The 25,838-nt window shown below is 44.2% G+C and overlaps 1 protein-coding gene across 19 annotated transcripts in view; it reads left to right on the top strand.

Moving 5' to 3' along the window:
* The window catches only part of LOC114861926 (uncharacterized), a 239,509-nt gene that overhangs the window by 87,611 nt on the left and 126,060 nt on the right, over positions 1–25,838 (top strand). For all 19 annotated transcript variants that reach the window (XR_008695592.1, XR_008695593.1, XR_005898051.2 and 16 more), the window contains 2 exons: positions 2,836–2,960; positions 3,812–3,955. Coding sequence is in view for 11 of the 19 variants with exons in the window: in XM_029161669.2 (XP_029017502.1) it covers positions 2,836–2,960; positions 3,812–3,955 (269 nt within the window). In the remaining 8 variants the exon portion in view is untranslated. The remainder of the gene's footprint in view (positions 1–2,835; positions 2,961–3,811; positions 3,956–25,838) is intronic.

Below are 25,838 nucleotides of genomic sequence, written 5' to 3'. Positions count from 1 at the left end.
TCAAACAAAGCCCCCCGTCCACCATCCCTGCTTGTAAATAAATACAGATACGCCTCCTTCTCAGACAGCAGCAATCTAAAATATTACCACCAGCATAATTTTACCACACACATTAATATTTTACAGCGCGTTGTATTTCACCACATTGAATCTTAAACTTTCATCGCCGGCCTCAAGGATTTTATTCCTTAGGGGTCTGTATCGTTATTAGTAGTTGGGATGTATAGCAGGTACAGCAAATGATTGGCTCACTTTTGGATTTGTGGTTTTATAGGTAGCAGCTTGAAAACATCACGGGAGTCAACAGTGCTGCACTGTTTGCTTTGGTACTGTTACTAAGTTACAGTTTGCCCCCTGAACCTCTCTTTCTTTAGTTCCGATGTCTTTAAAGGATTAAAATATTCACTTCTGATAGCTTTAAAACAGCCCTAATACGAGTCAGAGCCTTTCTACCAACCTACTGCCTTTTGTATGTTTATTTGTAGAAGGTATCAGTTCATTAAACTTTATCCAGACAGATTCATCAATGGCTGATGTAGTGGGTAAGACCTTATTAAACGAAGATTGTTCAGTTCCTCCAAACAAGTAAAACCCAACCGTTACAGTATCTGCTTCATGATGAGAATAAACTCTAACATCTGCATGTGCGTACTTCCATCTGTGCTGGTGTTTATGCTCACGTGGTGATTTAAGTGCTTCAGTGTCAAAACAAGTCTAATGAGCTGGTGCAATAATTATCAGCCGTTTTGCTCTCACTTAAGCTAATTGAGGCTTTATGTTGGAGTTAACATCGCTGCCTATGTACACTGTTTTACAGTTAACAAAATGTTTGGGCAGAAATAGTGCTGCCAATAATTTAGATTTTATTTGGCTGTGTCAGTGTTTTAATATCTCCCTATCAAACATGCTTATGGCCTTTGACAGTCCTCCCCAGATGGAGGCAATTGATCAGCTCCTGTTTAGTATAGTTATAGTAATGCACATGACTACTGCATGCAATACAGTACCAACAAAGTCAAAAAGGACAAATAGCTGCCTTGCTCCTAAGTGAACTAGCTTTAATAGCCAGTGTGGAATTCAAATTTGTGGCATGAATAAAGTTTGTCAGATTGTTATATTTTTGTGATTTTAATAGCCATGGTATAATGTGCCTACATTACACAAAAGCGCATCGCACACATTTAAAAAAAAGAATCTCGCCTTTTACATTCTCTCTGCACTCTTTTTCCCTATTATGATTCTTCCTCCTTTCATGCTTTGCTCTGTGTCTTTGAAGCACTTTGTAAGAATTCCCGTCTTATCCAGGTGAGCGTGAGCTGATCCCCAGGCCCTTTTGCTCTCGTCGGGAATCTCCCAGGCTATCGGACTCTCCTGGGGCCGTGTTTCACACACCAAATTGATGTGTCTGACTGGAAATGACACTTTCAGCAGGATTTGCCATTCTAAACCACCTCAAACCCATGTGATCTCAACCACTCGCTCTCTGAGGGATTGCCTTGAAACGCACTATAGCTTCAAAAGCCAATGAGCATACTGTAGCAGGCTTGAGTCAAGGCCTGATCCATATCCTATCTGAGAAGGAGAATAGATAGGCTAAAATGATGCCTACTGTATGTAGAACAGTATTTTCTGCTCAGAACAAAGACCAACAGTCGCATGAATAAGTGCTGTACAGTATGTGTCGCCCAAGGAAAAGACACTCAAAGAAACCGACTGACACGCTGTCATATACAGATCTATATCCACCATTTGCTTATAACAGCCTGTCCATTCACGAATTCACCTCTCTGACTGTGTGATTAACACACAGCATTCAGATCTCACACTCCGTTTAAAGGAGGAGCACAGTGACCATGTTGCCTACAGAAGAAGTAGTTATGATATAATTTGACACTGGAGTAGAGGGAAAAGGGGGAAAGGTGTGACCAAGAGTCTCTCCCTTGTCTTATTTCCATCCTCAAGTCTTTTGGGGGTTCCATGTTTCTCCTGTGGGGGCTCTATGGAGTGGCATAATGGATAAGGGCAGGGGTGTGAAAGGAGCACCTTAAGGCTCCTCATTCAACCCTCCCAATCGCTCCTGCACACACTCTTGAGCTGTGAAGGCCCCTCTTTCTTTGCCCTGCTAGCATGGGAGCCCTGTAATAGGCTCTAATTGATAGGGAGGTGTCGGGGTCTTTCTGTATGGACTGAAGGGATGAGAGTAAGAGAGAGAAAGAGGGCGAGAGAGGATTACATGTGGGCATGCGGGGTGGGGCGGGGAACGGGAGGCTGTGGAGCAGCCTAGGCTCCGTCCGTAATGAGTCATTAATTTCCTTGCGGTTTTGTGGCGGTTGGCTCATTACTGGTCTGCAGAGGAGCATGAACAAAGCTCTGGGTAGGTAGGAGGTGAGCTTAAATAGTTGGGGCTCAACACTTCCCAACAAAAGAACAAGAGGACATTGAATGGCACTTGGAACAGATGCAGTAAAAAGTGGCAGATGCAAATTGCGAGCGAGTCTTCCTTCAAGCACTTTTCTCTCTTTATTTTGTCAGACTGCAGCCTGAGAGTCTAATTAGTTAGTGAGGTGTTTCACTTCTGATAGGCCTGTGTCTTGTTATTGTCACAAAGAGGATTCGTAGAAATGGGAGGAAACACATATGTTCCACGGTCCCCAGTGGAAGCTGCTCGCTGCAATAGTTTAATTGATTTGATTATTTATTTTACCCTGTGGCAGTTGAGTGATGAGCGGTACGGTAGCTTTTGCTTTGAAATGGTGTCATGTGTCATTTAATATGTGCTGAAATTGTATGAACATGATTCTTGCATTAACCATGTTTATACTCTTCTCCCATCAGGCACAATGACTGCGGGCAAATCGGATGCGGTTCTACTGAGAACGCGCCTGTCCCTCGCTTCGTGGAGCTCGCGGGCCCTGTGTCAAAGGTCACCTGTGGGGCAAACCACAATCTGGCACTGACAGGTAAATTCAGCATTTTCCTCTACTCCACCTAGGATCCCTCATACAGGGAGTGAATCCCGTCGTTGACCGCTCACCTCTTTAAGCAATGGCGCTGACGTCACCAGTCATAAGCTGCCGCCGTGTGCTTCAAAGTTCACCTATTTTACTCAATTTTATGCGAATATCATAGCCCTGGAGCCCTCAATCGGCACATCACCTGAGAGAGACACATGGAGGGAGAGAGGAAGAGTTAGCGAGAATATGGCCCTGACTCCTGATCCATAACAGTCATTGCCTGTTACATACATTTCAGAATTCATTCAGGCTATGAAGATAATCGAGGTAGTCGACAGTTTCCCCTGCAGCCCAATGGATTTATGATAGCACTGTCAAGAAAATGAGGCGAAATGACACAGTAGCTGACTTTAGCTGCAAATAATGTGATAGGCCGTACAGTGGTGCAGCAGCAGCTGCTGTCATTGCAGGTAATAGGCTATAAAGAAGCCTGATAGCAATACCTGTCATTTCTTAATGGCTGACTTCACTGAAGAGCTTTTGTGGCCTTTAACATGAAGATAATAGAAGATACAACAAATTTTACAGCTTTTGCGTTGCATTCATAATTTATCACCGGAGGCCTCATGCAGCAGCAGCAGCACAACAAGGACAACATGCTCCTAGAGGCGCAGTATGAGCTACAGTACAGGGGGTTAGAGCCCAGTTCTACCCTGTGATTAGCAGAGGAGCTGCACTGGGCTCAAAATGTCTAACATCACTATACACAAACACAAACTTAACTTACTGTAAATGTCATGTTAAAACAGAATGTGTGTTCATGCCTGCTAATGAATATGCTTGCTGGTGACATGCAGGTGATGGCCGGTTGCACCAGTGGGGCTGTGGACGGGCATGTGGGAACGTGGAGAGGAACCTCTTTCTCCCAGAGGAAGTGACGGCGCCCAGCTCGCCGCTCAGAGACGTGGCTGGAGGACGTTGGCACAGCCTGCTTCTGACAGGTTGGTTTGTAACCTTACACGGCGTAAAGCATTGCTCCGGTAATGGTACACACAGACTTGGAGCACATGCCGACATGTTTACAACGCCAACATAAAGTCATCCTAAACCCTCGGCGTGCGCCTTGGCCCTCACGCGGACCGTGTGTGTGCTTTTAGCGGCGCTGTCCGTCTATCCACAGCGTTCATTAAGAGTTCTCCCAGGACTTGTGTGGCTACATAAACACAGGGGTTGTGGCCTCAGCTGCTCCTTTACCTCACTGTGGAGAACTTCAAAGTCACTTCTCCTCACGCGGCAGATGAATACTCCCTGTCTGCCTGGCTGATATACGGGCCCCAGTCGCTGTCTCCTTACTGTAGTAGGAGTGCGACTGAGGCCCCATCATGGAGCCAGAGCCGGCCCATTTGTTAGTTTTAACTGTATCTCAAAGACCTGGCCTTATTTCTAAGCGGAGGACATTAATCCTTTTAATAAAACACTTTGTAGAGTCGTTTTCCTGTGTTGCTAATGCTGTCCATTATTAACCCCATTAAAAGTGTAATACAATTTAAGTAGAGTGCTAAAAGTGGATCATTTGTTGCTTCGTTCTGTTTGAATTAATTCTCGATTTATGATCTAAATGACTAAACTGTAGGAGCCACAGGAGTAAATGAGATTCCTAAATGCCCAGGCATACGTTTACACACATTAAAACAAACATTTATTAGGACGTATTTAGACAGACACGTCCAAGTGTTCAGACACATGTGTGAAGCTGCTATGCCTTGCATTTGCTCTTCTAGATCTTGTCCCCAGTTTTATCCCTAGCTCCATACTGTCACGAGGGAACAGAAATATCCATCTCCAATCAGGCCTTAATGAATAGCCTGATGAGTGTCGGGCAGAACAGAATTATCAGATAAATTTGAGGAGCATGAGGGGATGAGTGTGTCTGTGTCTGTGCATGGGATGGTGGGGAGGTAGTTAGAGGGTCAGTAGAACATGACACATGTAGAAATTAATTCTGTTCAAGTTCAAAAACGAAATTGTCTAATTCTGTCACATGAGCCTGATGGAATCGACTATCTGTTGGTATGAGTTTTAATTTATTAGGGTCAAATGGTGGAGGTGGTGGGGGGGTTGGACACCAGATAGAAATAGGAGAGCAAAAAAAAAAGTTGTTCAGTTCAAGATATATAAAATTGGAACGAAAGTGTGTGCGACAAGGCAAGAGAGTAAAAATGTGATAGAGCTGGGAAATATGGAGCAAAAAGAGAGCAAGAGAGTCGGTGGAATGAGAGACAGCTTGCCTGGGCCGGAGCATATTGAGGGCAGCAGGTGGAAGAGTGGCACAGTTAATTAAAACGCCTGTCTTAATGTCTCAGCCCGTCACTCCCTGGAGAGAGAGAGAGAGAGAGAGAGAGAGAGATGCCAGGCCTTGAGTTGGGTTTCTCCCAACCAGCCATCTAGACAGCAAACCAACCCACTAGGCCACATGTCAGACAAGCCCTGACACCGGGCCCTTCACCCCCCTTCGTCCTCGTGAGCCCACCCACTCTCTTCCTCTCCCAGGTGCGCCACGCCTCTGCGAGCAGCCACACGCACTCTAATCTGAATCAGTCCCTTGTCTCCGAAAAGAACAAAAGCGGACTTGTGATGTGAGTGTTTTGCTCAGCAGCATCTGCAGCACGCCTCTAGACTTCCAGCCTTGCAGCGTAATCTGTCTGCTTTTAATAATTCATAGAAAGCGCAGGCTGTGCACTGTGTACTGAATGCTGAGGGTAATCGGGGTGTTGTGATATTTCTATCATGGCCTGTCTGCGGCAGCGAGTGCATCAAACCAGTAAAGATCTGATAAGCAGTCTGTTCAGTGTCAAAACAGAATTGGATGTCATTACTGCCTTAGGTGGACCTTAACAAATCTGTTCTGCTCTGTATCCTGCAGTCTGGCAAATGGTGATGTCGCCCTGTTGTCACAAAGTGTGAAGTCCCACCAGTTCATTGATTGATGGTTCAATACTAACAATGAGCCCAATGTTTTATTTGATAATTGTAAGAACACCAGTATATTTGATACCATGGCTATCATCTATTTTACACTAGAATAAAAATGTGTTGGAAGCGAAGGAAACAGGAAATGGCGGCGTCCATCCGTGCATGAGGCTGTTTGCGCGTCGTGCGTCATGTTGTTTGACTAATGTTTTATCAAGGTTTGCGGTATCACAGCAGATTGCTTTGTCAATAACTAGCCTGGTGCCTCAGTGAGCAGGAATCTGAGATTGTCAGGCTGAGTGACAGGCTGGAGATGGCAGATAATTCAAAGAAATTGGAAGTGTGAAATCTTTAAGGGCCACTTCTTAACACAGCAAATGCCAGGGTATCTTTCCATCAGCTTGTGCTCTCACAAGCTCCCCGCATTGTTAATGGTGGCCTGTCTGTCCATCACGACCGCTTCAGGAGGGATTTAGACCTGTTTGGCACCTTATCTCTCTGGCTGCCTCCCACTAAACTGACCACTGCACAGGCCTCGACTGTGCAGTCTGTGTTTTATGTAGCCAATGATGATCATTAATCTGAAGTGTGTTTTTTTTTCCTTCTCTTACTTATAGATATTGATTTATTTGATCAGTGGCACAGTGTGTTCGTCTGTCGATTGTTACAGAAGCAGAAGCCCAACGTAATGGTGCTCGTAGCGCCTGTTAATTCAGCTGTCACCGCTGCAGATTGACCTTAGATTGTGGCAGTGAGGGCTCTTTGTCCCCTGCTTCTCTATCGGCTGCTGTCTGTCTGCTTGGACGCAGGGAAGCCAGTGTCTGATTTCAGGTGCGCAAACCTTGTTTTGAACAAGAAGTTCAAAATGTCAGTCAACGAAAGCATTTCCGTATGAGTCACACCTTGTCTGGTGCAGATAAGGGCATTTAAACAATAACACAGATTTTACGACAGGATCTAACTATAGCTAATGTAGAACATGCCGTGGTCAAATAAAGACTTCTCACTGTTAAGGGAGGGGACGCGATGTCTTCTATGAATATACATTTCATTAATAAGTTGGGATCTGGGACATTTGGATCTCCAAAATTAACCTAAAAGTAATTTAAATTATAACTTAATTATTAGCTTGATAATGAGGATTATGATTAAGAAGTTAATGAAAGAAACAAAAGTCCTTTTGGTGCTAAAACATGAGAGAAGAATTCACACAGGATTAAAAAAAACCCTCTGTGCACAGTGAGTCGCCAGTGTCCCGTGTCAGTGAAGTAGTAGCAAGAGTTTGGACTAGTGGCATGCCGACCTCGCTGCCTTTTGTTGCCTTTCCCCTTGCTCACTCTCAGACTTCCTGAATCCACACGATTGGCCACGTAAACAGTGCATGATGAATAACGTCGATGAAAGGCAGGAGAGGAGAGAAGGGAACAACAACTTCTAATCCAACGACGAGAGCTTTGATTCTGTTGTACGTACAGAAGATGGACAGTGGAGGAAGGGAGGCTACAGAGTGACCCAGAGACGGGAGAACATACAAACAGAGAGTAAAAGAAAAAAAAAAAATCTGTCCCCTATTTTCCCCTCGTAATGGTCTCAATTCCCTGCCAGAGCTCTCTGTCACAGGGAGGTAGTTCCCAGGCTGACACATCTCAAGCTGTTCAAACATCCATTAGGATGTTTTGTTTCACACACGCTACGAATACAGAAAGACCAGAGAGGAACAGACAGATGATGAGAGGAAAATTGAGGAAGAAAGCGAGGAGACGGATAGAAGACGATGCAGGAGACAGACGGGAGCGAGCAGGACGGAACGGCAGCGAGGGGAGAGGAGGAAATTTATCAAGAAACTCATGTGATATTTAATGATCCTTGTATGTGGAGAGGGAAGACCACACCAGCTCGTTCTCCTCCGCCAAATACCGATCCCCTAACTTAATTTCCTGCTCAATTGCTGTTCTATAGTGCATAGTACAGTGATACAGGCTGGTAATATAGAAAACAGATTGCCTGTGCGGCGGAGTGGATAAGGCTGAGGCTTGTGCTGCTAGAGACCTGCAGTCTCCAGGGGGGTCTTGTCGGTGGGCTTCACAAAACCAACAAAGCCCATCTTTCCCTGCGACTGGCAGCAGCTGGCAGGTAGATCTTCAAGCACTGGAGGTGGGGAAGTGGATCTGTGGGTGTGGTGTGTGTGTGTGTGTGTGTGTGTGCGTGCGTGTGCGCTGCAGAAAAGTCTTGCCTCTCTTTGTAGTGGAGACTTCCCCCAGTCTTCCATCTTGTGTTGCTCATGTGCAATGACTCCAAGCCGCTCAGAAATGTAGGCCTGCACGGACAGCAACCATCAGTCAGCGCACGCAACAGAACAGCCGCCACAGTGTTCTCACACGGACCCACACAGACACAGATGCACACACCTTCAATCAGGCCTGTGCGCGTACAGTACACCTGCCCGTTACCGTGGGAGAAACCCAGCGTTATTAGAATTTCTCGCTCATTTTTTTTTCTATTACTCCATATGGAGCAGGTCTTTTTGACATTTTTTGAAGCGCTGCTGTATCACACACACACAAACACACACACACACACACACACACACACACACACACACACACACACACACACACACACACACACACACACACACACACAGAAAACAGTAATTGCTTTGAAGAAATATTTCTCTTAAGATTATTTTATTGATTTTCAGGTGTTTATTCTTCTTACTCAAACTACTAAGAAGTGATCATCATCCTGAGTGTGCTCTGGTTTACAGTAACTTACCTGTGTGTTAAGTCTCACCATGTTGTCATGAGGCTGTTTTTCTGCTGCCTCAAAGTAGGCCAGCATAGTGAAGTCCCTGGTGCAGCTGAACCTGAGGAACTGCCGCTACTTCTATCTCACTTCCTTTATTTAATGCTCCAAGTGTCACTAACCTAGTTGCCATCGGGTTTCGGCGCTAATGTTAGCAGTGCGAACCTTCCCTGACCCGTCGAAGTGACGGGGTTTTGTTGCGTAACAACCTCGTGTAATGAACTTCCTCCCCGGAGATGTCATTAAGGACGGGAATGTTTGTCTTCCGCTCGCGCTAAAATGAATATTCAGCTATTATCGCTGCACAGCATTCGGGTCTAATACCAGTATTGAGTTTCAGCTCGTACAGACCGAAGTCAAAACTAATTCCAGATGGGTTTTATTTACTGTCTGTGTCTCTCTGATCAGCCAACGTTTATAGTGACAGCAAGGTCATTCTCCCCTCGCTCTGAATGTAGTGTCGCTGGTTTGTATCACAAATCCTCCCTCACTCAGATTTACATATTAGTTTCAACTGTTGCTTTGTTGTAGTCCACTAAAAAAGCTGTAATACCAGCGCACGGGTTTCTGCTGCCGGATAGTCCCACGAACCGCAGAGATGTGGATGGAATTGAGTTGTCAGAAGGCTTTCCATCATTCGCAGGGATCACATCTGAGCAAGGTTTTCCTTGATAAATGAGCCCAATAGGTCGGCTTATCGGCTAGATCAACACTGTGTGCCTTTCAAGGCTCGTCTGCTTTTCCCATGTAGGAGGCCCTGTGGAGGGAGAGCGCACTGTGTGTGTGTGGAGGAGAGCAAGAGAGACGAAGAAGCTGAGCGAGAGAGTATATGTCACCATGATTATTTGAATTCCCACTGTATTGAAGGTGATTGGCTTATCCTTAACAAACCAAACTTATTTACATGAGGAGGAGGGAGGAGGGAAATGAGTTTGTGTGGGAAGATGCCAAACACCATCTGATTTCTTGATTTTCTTCTGAGTAACATCAACCTATTAGTAAATATAACTACAGGAAGTAATGATTTCTGCTGTAAATTACGTCGATGTTTACACTGCTTGTCAGCTGGGCAATATTTCTGATCAAAGATAAACTGTACGAAGGCAAAAAAGAAGTTGCATTACTGCAGGAGTGGGAAAGAGGAAATGGTGAGTCCCAGCAGACTGATGTACCTTGTAATGCACCCCCCTTCCTTCTAAACCAGAGGGATCATTGCCAAGATGGCTGCTTGAGCTCCAGGCCCGCAGGGCTTGACCTCATGCATGCTGCCAGACACCATTTCTCTAAATCCAACCTCAAAATGAATCTTCAGACCGTGGCATAATTCCTCATCGTTGCGTCCTGTCCTCCTCACTACATCCCTCTATGTCTTTGTGTCTCACTTCTTTTATTTTCACTACAGTATGTGGGACACGGTGAGGTCGGGGTGTGTGTGGGGGGGGGGGGCTTCATCTTTCAAATTCCTCAGAGTAAGACCTGGTTTCGCTATTTCATTGAGCTGGGTGTCTGGGGCTCCTCCCTGTAGGTTTATCATGCTGGCAGCCATTGATGGAGTCTTTTTATGCTTGTCCTGAGTTCTCCTCCCCCAAGTCTGGACCTCTGGAACATAATGGCATGAAACCTTGGCAAAACTGTACACATATACAAGTTCTTAGCCTAAAGCTTTCCAGTAATTGTGCTGCATATAGTTACTGTTTTATGTTCCTCCGACCCTAAAGTGAACTGTGCTGTAAACATGATCATAGGACTTTTTTTTTTTTTACTAATCAACAACTTTTATGAAATTCCAGATGAGGCGTAATGTATTACTGTATAAGACTTCTAAATTGTACTGTATAAAATGGAAATCTGCACAGTTTCTTCTAAATTGGATTGGCGCGTATCTGACAATGTAAAGCAACGCTTATACTGAGCTCCACCAGTTTATTGTTTGCATATCTTAAAGCCAAATGTGGGATCAGCTGTATCCAACTTTAATTGCTCGTGTTGAATATATAGCACATGAGTTTAGAAAGTAATTTCAACTGACATGTCCCCATAATACTCACTGATTTATTGTCTTAGAAAAGTGAAGTAATAGGTTTTCTGTCTTAAGCCATTCACTGAGACGTTTTATTGGGTTTTTCCACTCCTCTAATAACTGATTTAGTACAAATACATTATTTTTGTATCACGGTACAGTATATATCTATCCCTAAGATGTTTTTTTTCTCCCATCATCCACAAGGCAAGAGTACTTTCCCCTCCTGCTTGTGGTGTTAAACTGCCAGATGCCTGGTCCAGGACATGCCAGGCCAGTGTTAACTGCTGTAGCTTAGTCGCCAGCTCCTCTCCCTCACTCTGCTCTCAGCACTGGACTATGTCTCGCTGTCTTCTCCTCTTTCTTTCTCTGCTATTCCTCCTTAATGTCACGTAAATGCTCACCAGAGTTTAAAATTAAAAACTGAACTGCGACCGCTGAGGGTTACACTGTATGCTCATTGGCTGTTTTGTTTTGCTCTGTTTTGTTGTTTTCCTTCTCGGAGCTCCCACCCCCATCTTATCGCTGAGTCGAACCACCCACTAAGTTTAAGGTCACTCACTAACCAAGGCGAAGGCTGTTCAGCGAGGCTGCAGCAAAACTTGGCAATGTCCTGGTAAGACTCCCTGCTGCTCCATGGGACACACCGGCTCCTTTGCCAAGTCAAATAACACATTTAGTGAATTGAAAGTAAGATTTAAGTGGGGCAGTACAATGTGGCCAACCCTCTCATCTCTAAGCCGGTCCTTCGCTTTGTGTGCTAGAGTGTGAAAACTGCTCTTGTTCTCAGGGACTTCATCTTTTCTTACCTGCTGATTATTTGGAAACAGGTCAGTTGGGTGTGTAGGCTGTAACTCCACCTACATTTTTTTAATTTAATTCTTTCTCACCAAGCAGCCAGTATTGCTACCTCCCTTCTCTTTTTTTAACGAGCACTGGTTTTCTCCTCCCTGTGTGCATAAGAACATTTTCAGAGAATTCAGTGGCCAACTTCAGGCCCTTGAAGTGATTGACTTTGATTCAAGTCCCTGTTTTCTTCTCTTTGCTTCTTTTCTTCTCAGAGTTTAATACTCCTGTTTCATTGAGAGACCAGTGTTTAAGTTTAAGTTACACATACAAACTTCCAGTTTCATATTCTTATTGTACTTTTTTTCTTGGATGATAAGCAACAAACAAATGAGAGAAAAAGATTTTTTTGCTTCTGGTTCAATTCATCCATCTATTTCTCGATTGCTGCATTGAATGAATAACTGTGAAAGGCAAACTTCTTTTAAAAGCCAACACCACAGTGTGTGCACATCAGTGGTGTAAGAAAATCAAATAACATTTGGAAACAAGATGTCTTCCTGACAGACACAGTCTCCACACAAACGCTTTTATTGTTCATTTTATTCATAGCTAGGATATAAAACAGATGTGTGAATGTCTGCGTTTGACTCGTTGGCTTCCTCTGCATCTCACCAAAAAGATTATTACAGGGCAACTATAGCACATCATTTGCATTTGATATTGTTTTATTTTTGTACGTACAGCTTTGAAGAAAATGTATCATTTGGCAAGTAAATACAGGATTAATGTCTGTGTTGGTATTTTCAGTATGTGTAGCAATCTTTTCTACAGGACAAATCTTATCTAATACTCTGTGTACTGTTTCGCTAAATATGATGTTTTAGTTTATTTATAATAAATATTGTGCAAAGGTCAATAGATGTGGTTGTTTCACCCTTATCTTGGTGTTCACCAACTCTTAGGGAACCTTACATTATCTAAACATGACCCAGATGTAGGCAACATCTACAGTTACAGAGCACAATGCTGTAATTAATAGTTTTTGTATGCAGTGAAACACAATGCTAGTGTGTACTTAGTATTTGTGTTTTCTCAGAGTAGCCACTATGTAGCAACCCGCTATAATCAACCACCCTGAACATGCACCACCTGTTAATGAGTCAGCGGGAAGACAGTGAAGAGTGGTGCTGGTGAACACACACTTTGCTCTGCGAGGCCTGTGAGACATGCTTCTCACAGACAGTTGTGATTTGATTACACCCTGTTTATTGTGGGTGGACAAGACCAGTTTGTAAACACGCCATTTATCTGTCATCATTCATTATGCAATTTCATTGATCACATCTGCTGGATTCGTTTAGCTGCGGAGCCGTCTTTCGGCGCTAAACCTACAGCCAGGATCCCGTGATGCTTTTAAATACAATAACAGCAGCTAAGTGTGTGTAATTCCTTTGATGTTGAGGGGAGTGTTATCACTGTGTGACAGCAGTACAGTAGAAAATTGGGGCCATAGGCCAGGGGACTGTTGTAACACATTAGCTGCTGCCACATAGAGGTCAGGCTCTGCTGTGGTACAGTACCTGGATGTGTTTGTGGCGCTAGGTGCTCTTTGAGTGCTTGCACGTTGCTGTGCAGGTGGAAAAGTGGCCTCTGCATGGTCCATATAGCCACAATTCACACTTTACCTTACAATACTATATATGCTACATAAAACATGTTTTAGGTGAGTAGCGGTGGTTTGTTATTTAAGCAGGCGGAGGTCGAGTTGGATTGGGTTCAAAGTGCAAAGCATTATTTATTAGTTGGTTTATTAGTGCTTTTAGAGCAATAAGTTCAAGAAGTTTGATGACAAGTGACGGATAAAATGCATGTAAAAATAGAATAATGCGAAGGGAGTGAACACAGATAGAAAAAGAGGGAAGTAACGTGGCCGAGTGGGGAAGTGATGTGAACAGGGAGGATCAGGAGGGCAGGCAGGAGTCCAGCTGGTCCCCGTCTCCTAGGGTCTACTTCAAGGACCTCTCTGTTTCTCCCATATACACACATACTGTACACACACCTACAGTACTACACCCACACATACACCCTCTCCACCATCGCTCATTGCCAGGCTCCAATCTCTCTGTATCCTCACTCCCCACATCATCTCCACCCACCTTCCTCTTCTTTACTTTTGCTGTATCTGTCATTTTCACCCCCTCTGCATTTTTGATCCACGGGCTGATAATGATGAATTTCCCTCAGCTGTACAGGAGTTGGCAGAAAAAGTTTGCTCAGCGAAGTTTTGAAAGTAAAGCAGAGAGAAGTGCAGCTTATATTAGTGCAACTTCAACACGATACTCTGTGAGACAAAGCCATTTTTCCTCATTTAACGAGTCTTGTATGTCTATGTCTTTATTCCTCTTCGGCTGTTTCTGATCATCTGTAGGATGTTCTACCGTACCTTTCCTCACGTTATGGGTTTTAGCTTTTTTTTTTTAATTGAAGCTGTTGAAACTCAAAATGCTGCAGTAGTCAACCTAATCCATACACAGTTCTGTGTGTGGACAGCATTTGATTAAATCATTCTCATGTGGTGCGAGCATGACTGGACCGTACACGTGGGTACACTATTTGAGCCCAGATGTCGAGGAGGACGGCGCATTGTCAACCTTTACAGAGAATGTCCAGCAGAAACACAATATCACATTATGCTACAGTAATTTTGCCAAATCTTTGCTAAAACAGAAGAGTGGCAATCGAATAAAACTACATACGGTCTAACTTTATCAGAACTAACACAGTGACTGCAAAGTGCTGAGAGTCGGTCACTTGACTCATTTACTTACTATTAAATTCTTGGGCTGGTCTTTGCTGCTCTAATCCACCTATTAGGCTGAAGCCCTTTGGCCCTTCTCCTCAAACTGCTGTCATCAACTACTGTAGGCCACAAGGTAGGATTTTGTGTTAAAATCCTATTAGTTTAGCAAGTATTCAGACCTGCCCACGTGACCTTGTTTACATGCCTAAGTGCAATCAGTTGCTTTCATGTGATTGGTTAATTGGTTGTTCTAACGAGTACCTGAACACAACCCAGGATCATATGAAAGCTTCTAAAATGAGGTGTTTTATTGATTACTGTACATCAACTGCACTGTGCTTTATTAACTTGCCTATATTTTTGAGCCTCATGCCGGAGATTCAAAACCCCATCATGTAAATGCAAGCTTCAGTACAAGAGGCTAGAGATTTATGACACCAAGGTAATTGGCCTAAAGCTTGTACGCACAGTAATTCAATTCTAAAGCCTCTATTGGTCGTCCTCTTTTCCTTTCAACCTCGCTGCCTCTCTTTGGGATTATGTGCAGGTTACAGAGCTACTGTGGCACAGTGTGGATTAGCGAGGTCGTTCCTCCATGCTCGCTTCCTCTCTTAATGTGATTATGCATCATCAGGCTTGTTTACTGTTAGCGAGTTCATTGTTGAGACCTGACAAAAGTTCAGCCCCCTTCAACCCACTTACTGGTGCCCACGCCCACACAATCATACAGCGCTTAAGCTGTCAACCCGGTTGCTCATGCTCTGACTAACAAACAAACTGCACATGATTTTCAAAAATCAAAAAAAAAAAAATGTCAGGGCTGTTTGAGAGTCTGTGCAGGCGCTATAACAATAAATGTGCCATTTGTTTGAGAAAAACATAATGAAACAATAATCTACACAATTATCTGTATCTCTGGAATAACATAGGCTGGTGCAGATCAGGAGTCTGTGTCTGTGTCTTTTAGCTGGGGTCCACTAGAAAGCATTAATAGAACCTTTAAGCATGGAGCACCGCCTTACATTAGCCTAATGAAGCCATCAAGGCCGCCTGTTTGTACAGAGCGTGGTCTAGCTCTGTCAGACTTCCCAGCTATGCACTCCATCAGCGGTGAATGAGCCTCTGTGTGGCCTGAGGGGGGTGTGACTTAGACTCAGTGTGTCATTAGCCATTGATGTTATTGGCTCATTATCTCCCAATTAGACTGCTAGCTGGCGTTTTCATTACAACATAGACCTCCAAGATCTAACAAAGACCAATGCTGCTGATTAAAGATGGTTTCAGTAATAACACCAAGCGCAAGGTCTTTGAACTCTCTGTGATATAGTTAGAGTGGAGGTGATATAACACAATGAAGCTGATTAGAGAGGGCATGTCTCTTATTGTGCCACTTAACTGGGGTTAAGGCAGAGTAATACTGATTAATGCATTCTGGGTAGCACGTTTTGTTAATAATGTACAGTCAATTATTAAACAGAATAATTGAAGATGGTAACAATTAAGCTTTCAAAAAATAATGGACATCTATTCCATCTATAAGCGCAGGCCCCCGCTGGCCTTCCATCCGCACCCTCGTGTCCTCATCTGTGTGCGCACGCTGCACCGATTCAGTTCAAGACTGATGAAGGACAAGTCAAAGTCTGAGTGTGTGTGTATGTGTGTTGAAGGACTAATCAGCTCTGTTAATCACCCAAAGTGGGTCAGCCTGTGAGGCAGGGACAGCAATCGCCCCTCCGCAGGTAAATCAGAGCAGGGAAATAAAGTCCTGCAAATTAGAGGCCTAGAAAAAGATGATATTCGCCCCGTTCATCCTTCACTTTGACCATGGAATCAGTGCCAGCTGGGCAATACGTCTCCCTCGCGTTGTATTACTTTTTTAATTAATCTACCACAGACTCCTTAGAGTAATGAGATACATTAGAGTTGTCTGTTACATACAATCCGTCACACAGCTTTGTTGTCAAAGAATATGTGCAGTAATTGACACGTCTGCACAAGTGAAGCGGCGTTTTGACAGTTTTTGATGCAGTCGTAGTGATGCTTTCGCCTACTGTACAGTACAGACATGCTTACGGACTGGAGGGCAGACAAAGAAGCGTCCTGACAGTCACCGGTGGCCGACTGGTGCGTGCAGTGGGGTAAGGCTGCTCCTGTGCTCTCGGTAGCCTTGCTGGAGTGCTGCTTTTCTGCCTGTTTACGTGTTAGCCGGGGTGAGTTCTCTGATCCGTGAGAAGTGTCTGCCTGGTGATTAACTCCACATCGCAGCACGTCTTCCCCCTCGCTGCATAAATGGGCTTTAATTGAGGGAGCTGGCTCCTTAGCAGGGAACCTCTTTCACTCCGTCGATTAAAACGTCATTTTACTGCCAAAAAAGAAACACGTTCCCAATCACTGCCCTTGAATTATTGTTCTGTAGCTCGAGGCTTGTATTTTAAAGTCACTGAATAATTGCAATCAGATTATTCTAATCAAGTGCTGGAACAGTAATTACAGGTTGCAGTCATTTACGCTGCCCTGGAAGTCCCGTGCATACTACTGGTGTACATATTAAAAGTTTATGTAAGAGATAAATTTAATGAATTGGATTGTAATCTTTCAGCTACTTTTAGATAGGTTTCACACGTGTTCGTACAGTTTAAGGAGAGTACAATCTGCATCTCCAGCTATCTGGGTGACTACGCCAAAGGCTCTCGTGGTGGGTATTCTTCTAAGTCTATATTATGCTCTTCCTGCCCCCCCACCCACCACCAAGTCAACCCGGCCCAGGCATTAGTACTGAACCGTTCTTCCAATAGGACTAGACGCGTTTCCTCCCACTCATCTCCCCCCGCTGATAACCTCATCCATGCCCAGGTCTGGATTTCATGTCAAGGCAAACGTTAGGTGACTTAGTGCCGTGCCAAGCTGTCAGAGAGGCATGAGAATTACAATCTGGAGGTCTGTGTGACAGTGGAACCGTCTCTCCTAATCCTGTTTACGCACATCCGCATCACCCCGCTCCAAAACAGAAACCACAGTGTGTATTTTGTGCGTGTGTGTGCGTTGTGCAATTCTCTCTATGTATTGTGTGGATGCGGAAGGTGTCGTACATGCTCTGAATATACAGTATAATTCAATATGACTAATCACGGTGGTGGCTGCCAAGCCAGCAGCACTGGCTGACAGACTGGGCCCAAAGCTAATTTGATAAGGTTACAATGCTCTTGAGCTCAGATTCAGATTCAGCGGCAGTAGCAGCGCAGCAGCGGTCGTCGGCATCTTGCGCAGCTACCTGAGATATAGTCCCAGTTGACTGCTCTAGGCGTGCGTCCACGCAGAGCTGTTCCGTACCTAATCTCTATTCTGTGTGTTTGGCTGCGCAGGAAACATCTCTCTCTGTCTCAGGCATTATTGGCTAAAAGCGTGAAGTAATGGCGGGCTCAGACCAGGAATGAAGTTTAATATGATAATAATCGCCCACTACTGTACCTGCGTGTGTGGAAATGCAGAGGAGCCAATGAGAATCAGTAAGAGAATATGGGATAACACAGATGTTGGTGGCAGCTGCCTGAAACTCCTTCACACGTCTCTGTAACCAGGATAATGTCACTACGATGCCAGGTCAGATCACTTTGGTCAAACGGGGTCTGAGGAGTGATGTGGCCTCTTGTACTATACTGTAGGTACTCAGTTAGGTGTTATAGAGAGTAACAAACACATTAGGTACATCAGACCCCCCCACATACAGTAAGTACAGTGCAAGGCAGTACTTTTTAAAAGATGGGGCTATTTTCTGTTACAAGCCATGAGTTTATTCTTTACACATACTGTTTGCAACAGGCATGCAGATTTTGCATATTTAATACACACGGATGGGCTTTTATCGTATGTTCTGAGCATTTCAGCTTACAAATTAGTCAACTGTTAAAGTGTAAAAAAGGCGTAATGGTACGAGAGCAGAAAGCATGAGATGTCAGCAAATGGTTAAGACGGAACTGGCAGGTTATTGCACTTTTTTTCCATTTTGAAGTCCAATATAAAATTTCTATTATAAGGACAATTAATTACCCCTGCAAAATGGCAAATGTGCATCCTTGTCAGGTGGAGTGTACTCTGATGGCCTTTACTCAAACAGAGAATGTGAAGATTTGATCTCTTCTAATGGTTCTGCAGGAAAGGGTAATTACGGCATGGTCAAAGCTAATTTGCTTTCTGCCAGATGAACTGTTGTATTTTATTGCAGGCTGACATTTTAAAGTAATTATGGCACTGTTGACCCCAGACAATTTCAGCTGTAGCGTGGTCTTGGGTGATCCTCACTCTCTCCTCCTCTCTTCCCGCCTCTGTCCTCCTGGCTCGCTCTCTTTCTGAATGGAAGTCAGAGGCGTAACAAGGTAATGACACGGACGGAGAAAGCCATATGGGGCTCCTCTATCCAGGCTAAAACCTTCACATCGTCATTACCCACCACGCATTTCACATTGACTTTGCATCCAGATAGAAATATATGCCGCTGCCATGATGATGTGTGTGGGGTCATGTGTTTTCCTCTAAGTGTGCGTACGTGAGAGCGAGCGAGCGAGCGAGAGAGAGAGTGTAATGTGTATTGTCCTTTTATTCCTGGGTTGCATTCATTGCCCATCCCATGGATCCATGTATCGATGAGGGTGTAATTATGTGCCTCAGTGATCATTCCTCTGTTTCTTTACTGCACAGGAATTAAGTAGGCAAAGGTCAGGGTGTGCTCCCTCAAAATTGCCTGCTGAAAATCATATGGCGATGAGAGCAATTATGGATTTTTCTCCCCCTCTCAGGACCCCTCTCTCTCCCCCTTGTACTCTTTTTCTCAGTGTTTCTCCTTTTGTCGATGAACATTTGAGCAGATGTCAATCGATGCGTGCTTCGAGCAACCTCCATATTTGTACTGCATCAACCCCCTAAATTATCTCCCTTGTATTGTCGAGATATTTTGGAAATGCATGCAGATACAGGCGTCCGCGCACACGATGGAAAAAAAACTGTGAAGCAGTGCTAGAGGATGCTAACACAAACAACAGAAAGGAGATGGTTCATTACCTCAGAAGATTGTGTGATGAATTGTACTGGCAGCATCATTCAAGTACCCTATATAACAATACATTTTTATCGTTGTTTTATATTAATAAGCAACCTATCCTTATATGAACTCTGTGAAAATACTCATCTCACCAATTCCTGATTATTCTAAATGTGTCTCTTTTGAGTGGAAGCTGACAATTCAAATAGAGATTAAGCTACTCAGTTGGACAGTTTTACAGAACTCCTGAAGCAGTACAGGTCCAGGTAGCTTCGCCCAATCAGCGTTTGGCAATATATCCAGTGTTCTTTCTCTGTTTTACTCAATCTATCTTTCTTCCCTCTCCCTTGACTAACCACACTCCTCCGTCCTAATATCATTCTGGATCTAATAAAGACTGACACTTGTGACACTTCAAACATGTCGCCACCAAGAGCTCCTGCCTAACAAAAGAGCCCCCAGCGCAACATGTTTTAATGGCAGAGCAGAGCAGGCCGGTGCAGCCCGGCCCAGCAGGTGTCTTCCACACATCCTGGTACTGAGAAACACTCCCTCTCATTCAGCCTGTCATCGAGCACAATGGCACAAAAAGGTCTCGCCTGACGTGTGCACAATGGTCACCGTGCACAGACGGGCCTATAGCTTTGTGGTGCCCAGTGTTGCAGAGAAAACGTATATGTAAACATGCAATGGAGGCACTTTCTAACTGGCAGCATTGATGATACAGAGCAGGATATGTTATATATAAATGATCCACACGGTACTAATACAGTATAATGTATTGAATATTGTGTTCAGTGCACACTTTGCAGTTTAAATGCTTTTTTTGTTCTATTTTGGAGAAGACTGGGCCGTGTTATCACTTCTTTAGGACTGTAGTTATGCGCATAGGGGTTTGGTGACTAAGACGTCTGTAAACTGTTGGATGGCATAGGATCAAAGGCTGTCAGACTGCTTTCTGCTGCCTGAAGGAGGTGTACAGTATATGGATGTATAGCCTTCTGTTTATTGTGTGGATTCCTTCTTCTGCAAATCAGATGCACCTTAGTACTTGTACCTGCCATTAATATGTATAACATCTGTGAGATAAGGTAAACAAATACCATTAGTGTAAAATTGGTATAGAAATTTGGTAAAAAAAATTGGTAAAACAAGGTTTATCCAGACACTAGGTTATACTCATGGGGCAAAGTTTGGTTTGCCTTGTTCCATTTTGCATTGGGTCAAACCTTTAGGCCCTATGATTGGCTTTAGCACATACAGTACAGTAGCTGTCCATGTGTGTGTCAGTCAATCCACTGATGTTAGTCATAAAAGCCAACTCTGCAAATGTCACAATGCTTCAAGCACAATTAAAACAACTTAAGGTGGTGGCATTAAGTTCTAACATCATGTTGCATTATTACAGCATTACGGTAATAATACATTCCTTAAGCACTTGTGGATTAGGCCAAGGCTACAGGTTGGATTAAGTCCCCTGGAGGTGATGATGATAATAATAATGTGACTGCAGTATTAGGTTAGACGGGTTCCGGCTTGTCTGGTCTTGAATGTGCCTTAGAGCCCCCATCCTGATCACTGCTGGATGAGGAAAAATGGCTCTTTAATTCATCATGCAATCAACCAACCATATAATTTAAATACTTCTATGGGAATTAGTATAATGTTATGATAATTGCTATACAATCCCGTATAATAATTTTTCTCCCTAGTTGAAATTACCCAATTTTTTTCACCATAAAGGTGGTGTTATGTGAGGATTTAATTGGTTTATAAATGATTTTGCAATAACATTAAAAGTCAGAGCAAGGTTGTATTTCTTGGAAATGTTCAAATCGAACTGGGCCACAGTTGCTCAAATAAATCTCCAACGTGAGATGTGTGAATCAGCTGTTTGTGTAGAGTTGCTCATTAATTCCATACTGTATGTCGGGGTGAATAGACGACAATGTTGGAGTCCAAGTTTTTCAGGGGTTCGATTCCTGTTTAGAGGCTTTACATCCAGGTCGTCACCCTGGTTGCAACACAAGCACTCGCTTTGTCTTAAGGCCCGGCCGATTGACTAAAAGTATGCTGTGTGAAATTGCATGCGCTCACGTGGCCGATAGCTTGCGTTCGTGTATGTGCCTGCCTTTTGTGTACGTGTGCATGCTGTGTATTGTGGGGGCAGGAGCATTGCTTTCACAGCCCATCACCTTCACTTCCACACCCAATTTGTCATGAGTGTCACGCGTCAGGGTGAAAGCCGAGGAAGTCGCCACAAGAAAATGGCTGCTTCCACATCACAAATGGGGGGGGGAAGGGCCAACGGCTCGGGAAAGGTGGCCGCGGTGCAGCTGCGTGGCCGAGAGAAGAAGCCGGTGAAAATGGAAGGAAAATACAGGAATAATACGAGACGCAGGCGATAGTGTGGAAGCGTACAGCATTACATCCTCCAGCAGACAGGACCTGCTGCCCTCCACTTTTCCCCCAGTGCTATCCGGTGGCAATGCTAAGTGAGTGGGTGTGGCGGGTGACATGGCTGCCAAGGCTGCGACTCTGACTGATGAGCTGTGCGGTGGGTACCGGGCATCTATAAACATCTGCCCCGCGCTTGAGTGACAGGTCATTAGCAGTTTAATCAGATTCTGGCGTCAGTGCTGGTTGTGATTATTGGTTCATGCCGGCCCCTCCCTGACTCTGCATGCAATTATTGCTTTTGATGGCTCCTCTTGAGCTTTGGTATTATTTTCTTCTTTTAACTTCAGCAAAGCAACACACTTTATTTATCTAACTGTAAACTATGAAGCGTCGAGGATTGTCTAGTTATTATCATTAGTTGAGTTAGGAAAAAGTCCAAATACACCACAACAAGGCCTGCTAACATGGTAACAGTATTTGATGTGGCTTTGTACTTCCTTGTACACATTTCCATAACTTTTGTGCTGACCTAAGCCAAGTGGTCAGAAAAGCCATTACAGAGGGGTAAGGCTTGTAGCTGGAGGATTACGGACCATTGAAGTCTATGTTCGTCTCATGCTGGAAACTATCGGCGACATCTTCACCCGGTCAAATCCCACAGCATTGTTCCCTCAGCGGACTGACCTGCCAGTGCTGTAAGGGCACTGTCTCATAACAGATGCTGCAAATGTTAAGATTACAACGTGTTTCACAAAAAAAGTTTTGTGTTTCTGTATGTCCACAGCAAAGTTTTGTTAAAACCATTATGACCATTTTATGTAAATTTAGTCAGATTGACATGCTTTATTTTTGTCCTTATCAGGGGTCCTATTGTGAAGCAGGGCTTGGGTTTGAGCAGTAAGACTGATAAAATGAGCAACAAATAGCTAGAAGCAAGGAAATAGGAATAAGGCATAAACGCTACATAAACAATGAATAGCATACAAGATCGAATCTCTGCATGAGAGGAGTTTTATGTGCACAAACCAGGTTCACTTCTTGTCTTATGTGTTCAAAACCAAAATGAGTGTAGAGAAATGAAAGCTTTTTTGCCTTCATTTTTTCTCCAGATGACTTAATTTGCTCAGGAAAAGCGGGACTCCCTCCCTCTCTCTTTCTTCCTCTCCCTCCCGTGTTCCCTCCGTCCCTCCTCTTTGGACTGTACCACGACCTTCACTGGCGTTCCACCTGCAGGAAGCCATGTTTGATTCTCTGTCTGCCGAGACGCCTGCTTGACAGCAGAATGGTGTCATAGGACCGAGTGGAGGAATTTTTCTTTCTCTGTCATCATTAAGGGGCTTCCCCCTATGGTGAGGGGGATGAAAAGTACGATTTAATGTTCTCTGGAGAGTGGCAGCAGAAGAAAAGCTCAAAGCCCTGCATGCTGGTTTCTGAGTGGGTCACTCCAGCCCTTGCAGCGAATGGGATGTCCCTGAGGAATTTGCCATAGACCGGCCTGAAAGGATGGGGATTAAGACCCTTTTAAGGATGGAAATGTAACAAAAGGAGCACTTTTATGATGTAGCAGCATAAAATGAGGGGGTCCATTGTGTAACTGATTGCTAAAGATCTTTGAAACAGGCGGCCCTACACTGCATGCACGCCTGGCCCAGTGGGCTTTAACGGCTTGTACAAAATGACTTGTCTACATTAGGGACAGAGTGGCTCTCGTTTAGGAGGCAATGTAGAAGATTATTGGTTTGTTTCTATTTTCACCCCTTGTTCCTCCCCTCCCTTTCCTGTCTCCCACTCACTCCCTCCCCTCCATCGCCTATCAACGGGCGGATTGAAAGTGGTGACAGAGTCCCAGTGAAAGTTGGTTAATTTAGAGCGAGAGAGAAGGTAATTAGCATGCCCTCAGGCGTGGCTAAGCTACTGTAGAATAGGAGGCACTAGTATGGCTTAGATGTGAATGGGAAACACCACGCTTGGTTTGAGGCAATGGGGACCAGATGCTGTGACTATGCTCACTGCAAAAGCCAATCCTGTGAGAGAAGGAGGCTGCCAAGGCAACGTCACCACACAGGCTAATATAATTGTAACTGGATGCTAATTGTATGCTAGGAGTGACGCCTCAAATCTTAGGAACAGGTTTTCATATTGATCATTAGTTTCTTCAATATTACATAATATTAGTCTTTTAATGGTTTACAGGGAAATGCCTGGTTTGAAAATGGTAAATTAATGACTTTATTTTTGTTAATTTTGGTCAGAAAATTATTTAGCAATCATTTACATTTAAAGAAACATGATACGCCTGAGCTGTCATCAAGTCATATTTAAAAAAACCAAACATTTATATCAGATAGCTTAACTTAAATTACAACCATTGTTACAGGAAAAGGAAAAGACTAGAAGTAGGAAAAGCATTAGAGAGGCCAGTGAACACTAGAGGGGGAGCTTACCCATGATGCAGCCTGTGCTGGTCTGACAGAGGGAGCTGTTTTCAGGGTCTCACCACATCCATGCCTTTTATCACCCCTCCGCACTACCAGCAAAGGCAGTGCGAGACCTCCAGGGATTGGAGGTCAAGGGTCGTTAAGAGCGACGGGCCTTTTTATTGGGCTTCTCTCAGGAACGACAGGGGACGTTTTTTGTATGTGAGTGGGCATGTGCATGTGGAAACGTGTATGTGTATCAGAAAAAGGAAAATAAAGGTTTGGATATGTGTCTCTTTTGCAAATATAATCAGAAATCATTTTAAAATGCATTGCCTCGTGTTTGCTATGTACACTAGTGCAGCAATGAGCTTTTTGGCGTTTCATGTGGATAAATTGTGAGAAAAAGGAGCAGGGGGACTGGCCTCTGAGCTGCTAAGAAGGAGGAGAGAAGTTTAGAAGGCCTCACACTATGACATGGAGCCCTTAAAAGGCCTCTGGAGGGAGTGTAATATCAAGGGCAGGATTATTCCCCAATCCCTCTTCTCCTCCCCCTCCTTCACTCCCCCTCTCCTTCTCCGTCTCATCTCTCTTCAGCTGACCCTCATCACCTCCTCCCTCACTCCCCACATCATTTAAATGTCTAAAGGGTGATTGAATGAATTATCATAAAATTTTGACAAATTCATTGAGTTGGCAGGCTGAGTGAGCCAAACGTTTCCTTCCATTTGCGTCTAATAAGACATGACATTTGAGATTAGTTTGTGTGCTGTCTAGACCCTTTTGCCTTTTTTCCCCTTGGTCCCAGAAACAAAAGGCCAATAAGTGCATGAAAGGGGGGATATTTTACAGTAAGTGCAACACAGGCTGCAGACTTTTGAGGGGAATGTGGTGACTACAGCTTAAAATATGGCATTTATCCACACTGCACTCCTACATATTCAGACTGTGCTAAATTCTTTTTTTTTTCTTACTTGTTTTGAAGATAGACTTCACAAACCGAAGCCGGTAGCAAAGTGAAAAAGGAACTGTTGTGGGGGATGGAATTTAGCGCTGCACAGACTGTTCTCTCTGACCTCGGTGTTCCCACATCAAAGGGCCTCCCCAGCCCACTTCCCTCGACACAAGCTGAAAGGAGATCTTTAGTGCGGAGGCTTGTGCTTGTGTGTGTAGATGTGTGTGAGTTTGTTGTGCTGAAACCTTCAGGCTGCCTTGTACGCTGCCAATAAGTGGTACTAGATGGCCATACCAGGTTCTCTGCTTGGAAAGGGAGAGGGGAGGGTAATAATATATTGTGCATTTTCCTTTATTTGATTTTTCACGTCTGTTTTCCTCCGATTCGACGACCATCCCCTCTGTGCTATATTAGCAATTACAATTGTAGATTTTTGAAAGCGGCGCTGGCTCACTGTAGTTCATTAAACACAGTGCGAGCTAATTGAACTGAGGGGTCGGAGGTTAGAGAGCGATGCGGCACTTTTGGAAAAGTTCCATGTTTTTCTGTTGCTGCTCACAGCTGTGCGTTCTGCCTTTTGATGAGGTGAAGCCGAGTTAAATCTGCTGAGTGTGTGGGGCACAAGCACAGGGCACTGAACTCCTGGACAAACACGCACGTGCACACACACACACACACACACACACACACACA

This window comes from Betta splendens, chromosome 9 (genome assembly GCF_900634795.4).
Source record: "Betta splendens chromosome 9, fBetSpl5.4, whole genome shotgun sequence".
In the NCBI taxonomy this organism is placed as follows: Eukaryota; Metazoa; Chordata; class Actinopteri; order Anabantiformes; family Osphronemidae; genus Betta; species Betta splendens.
This window is presented reverse-complemented; position numbering and strand designations above follow the sequence as displayed.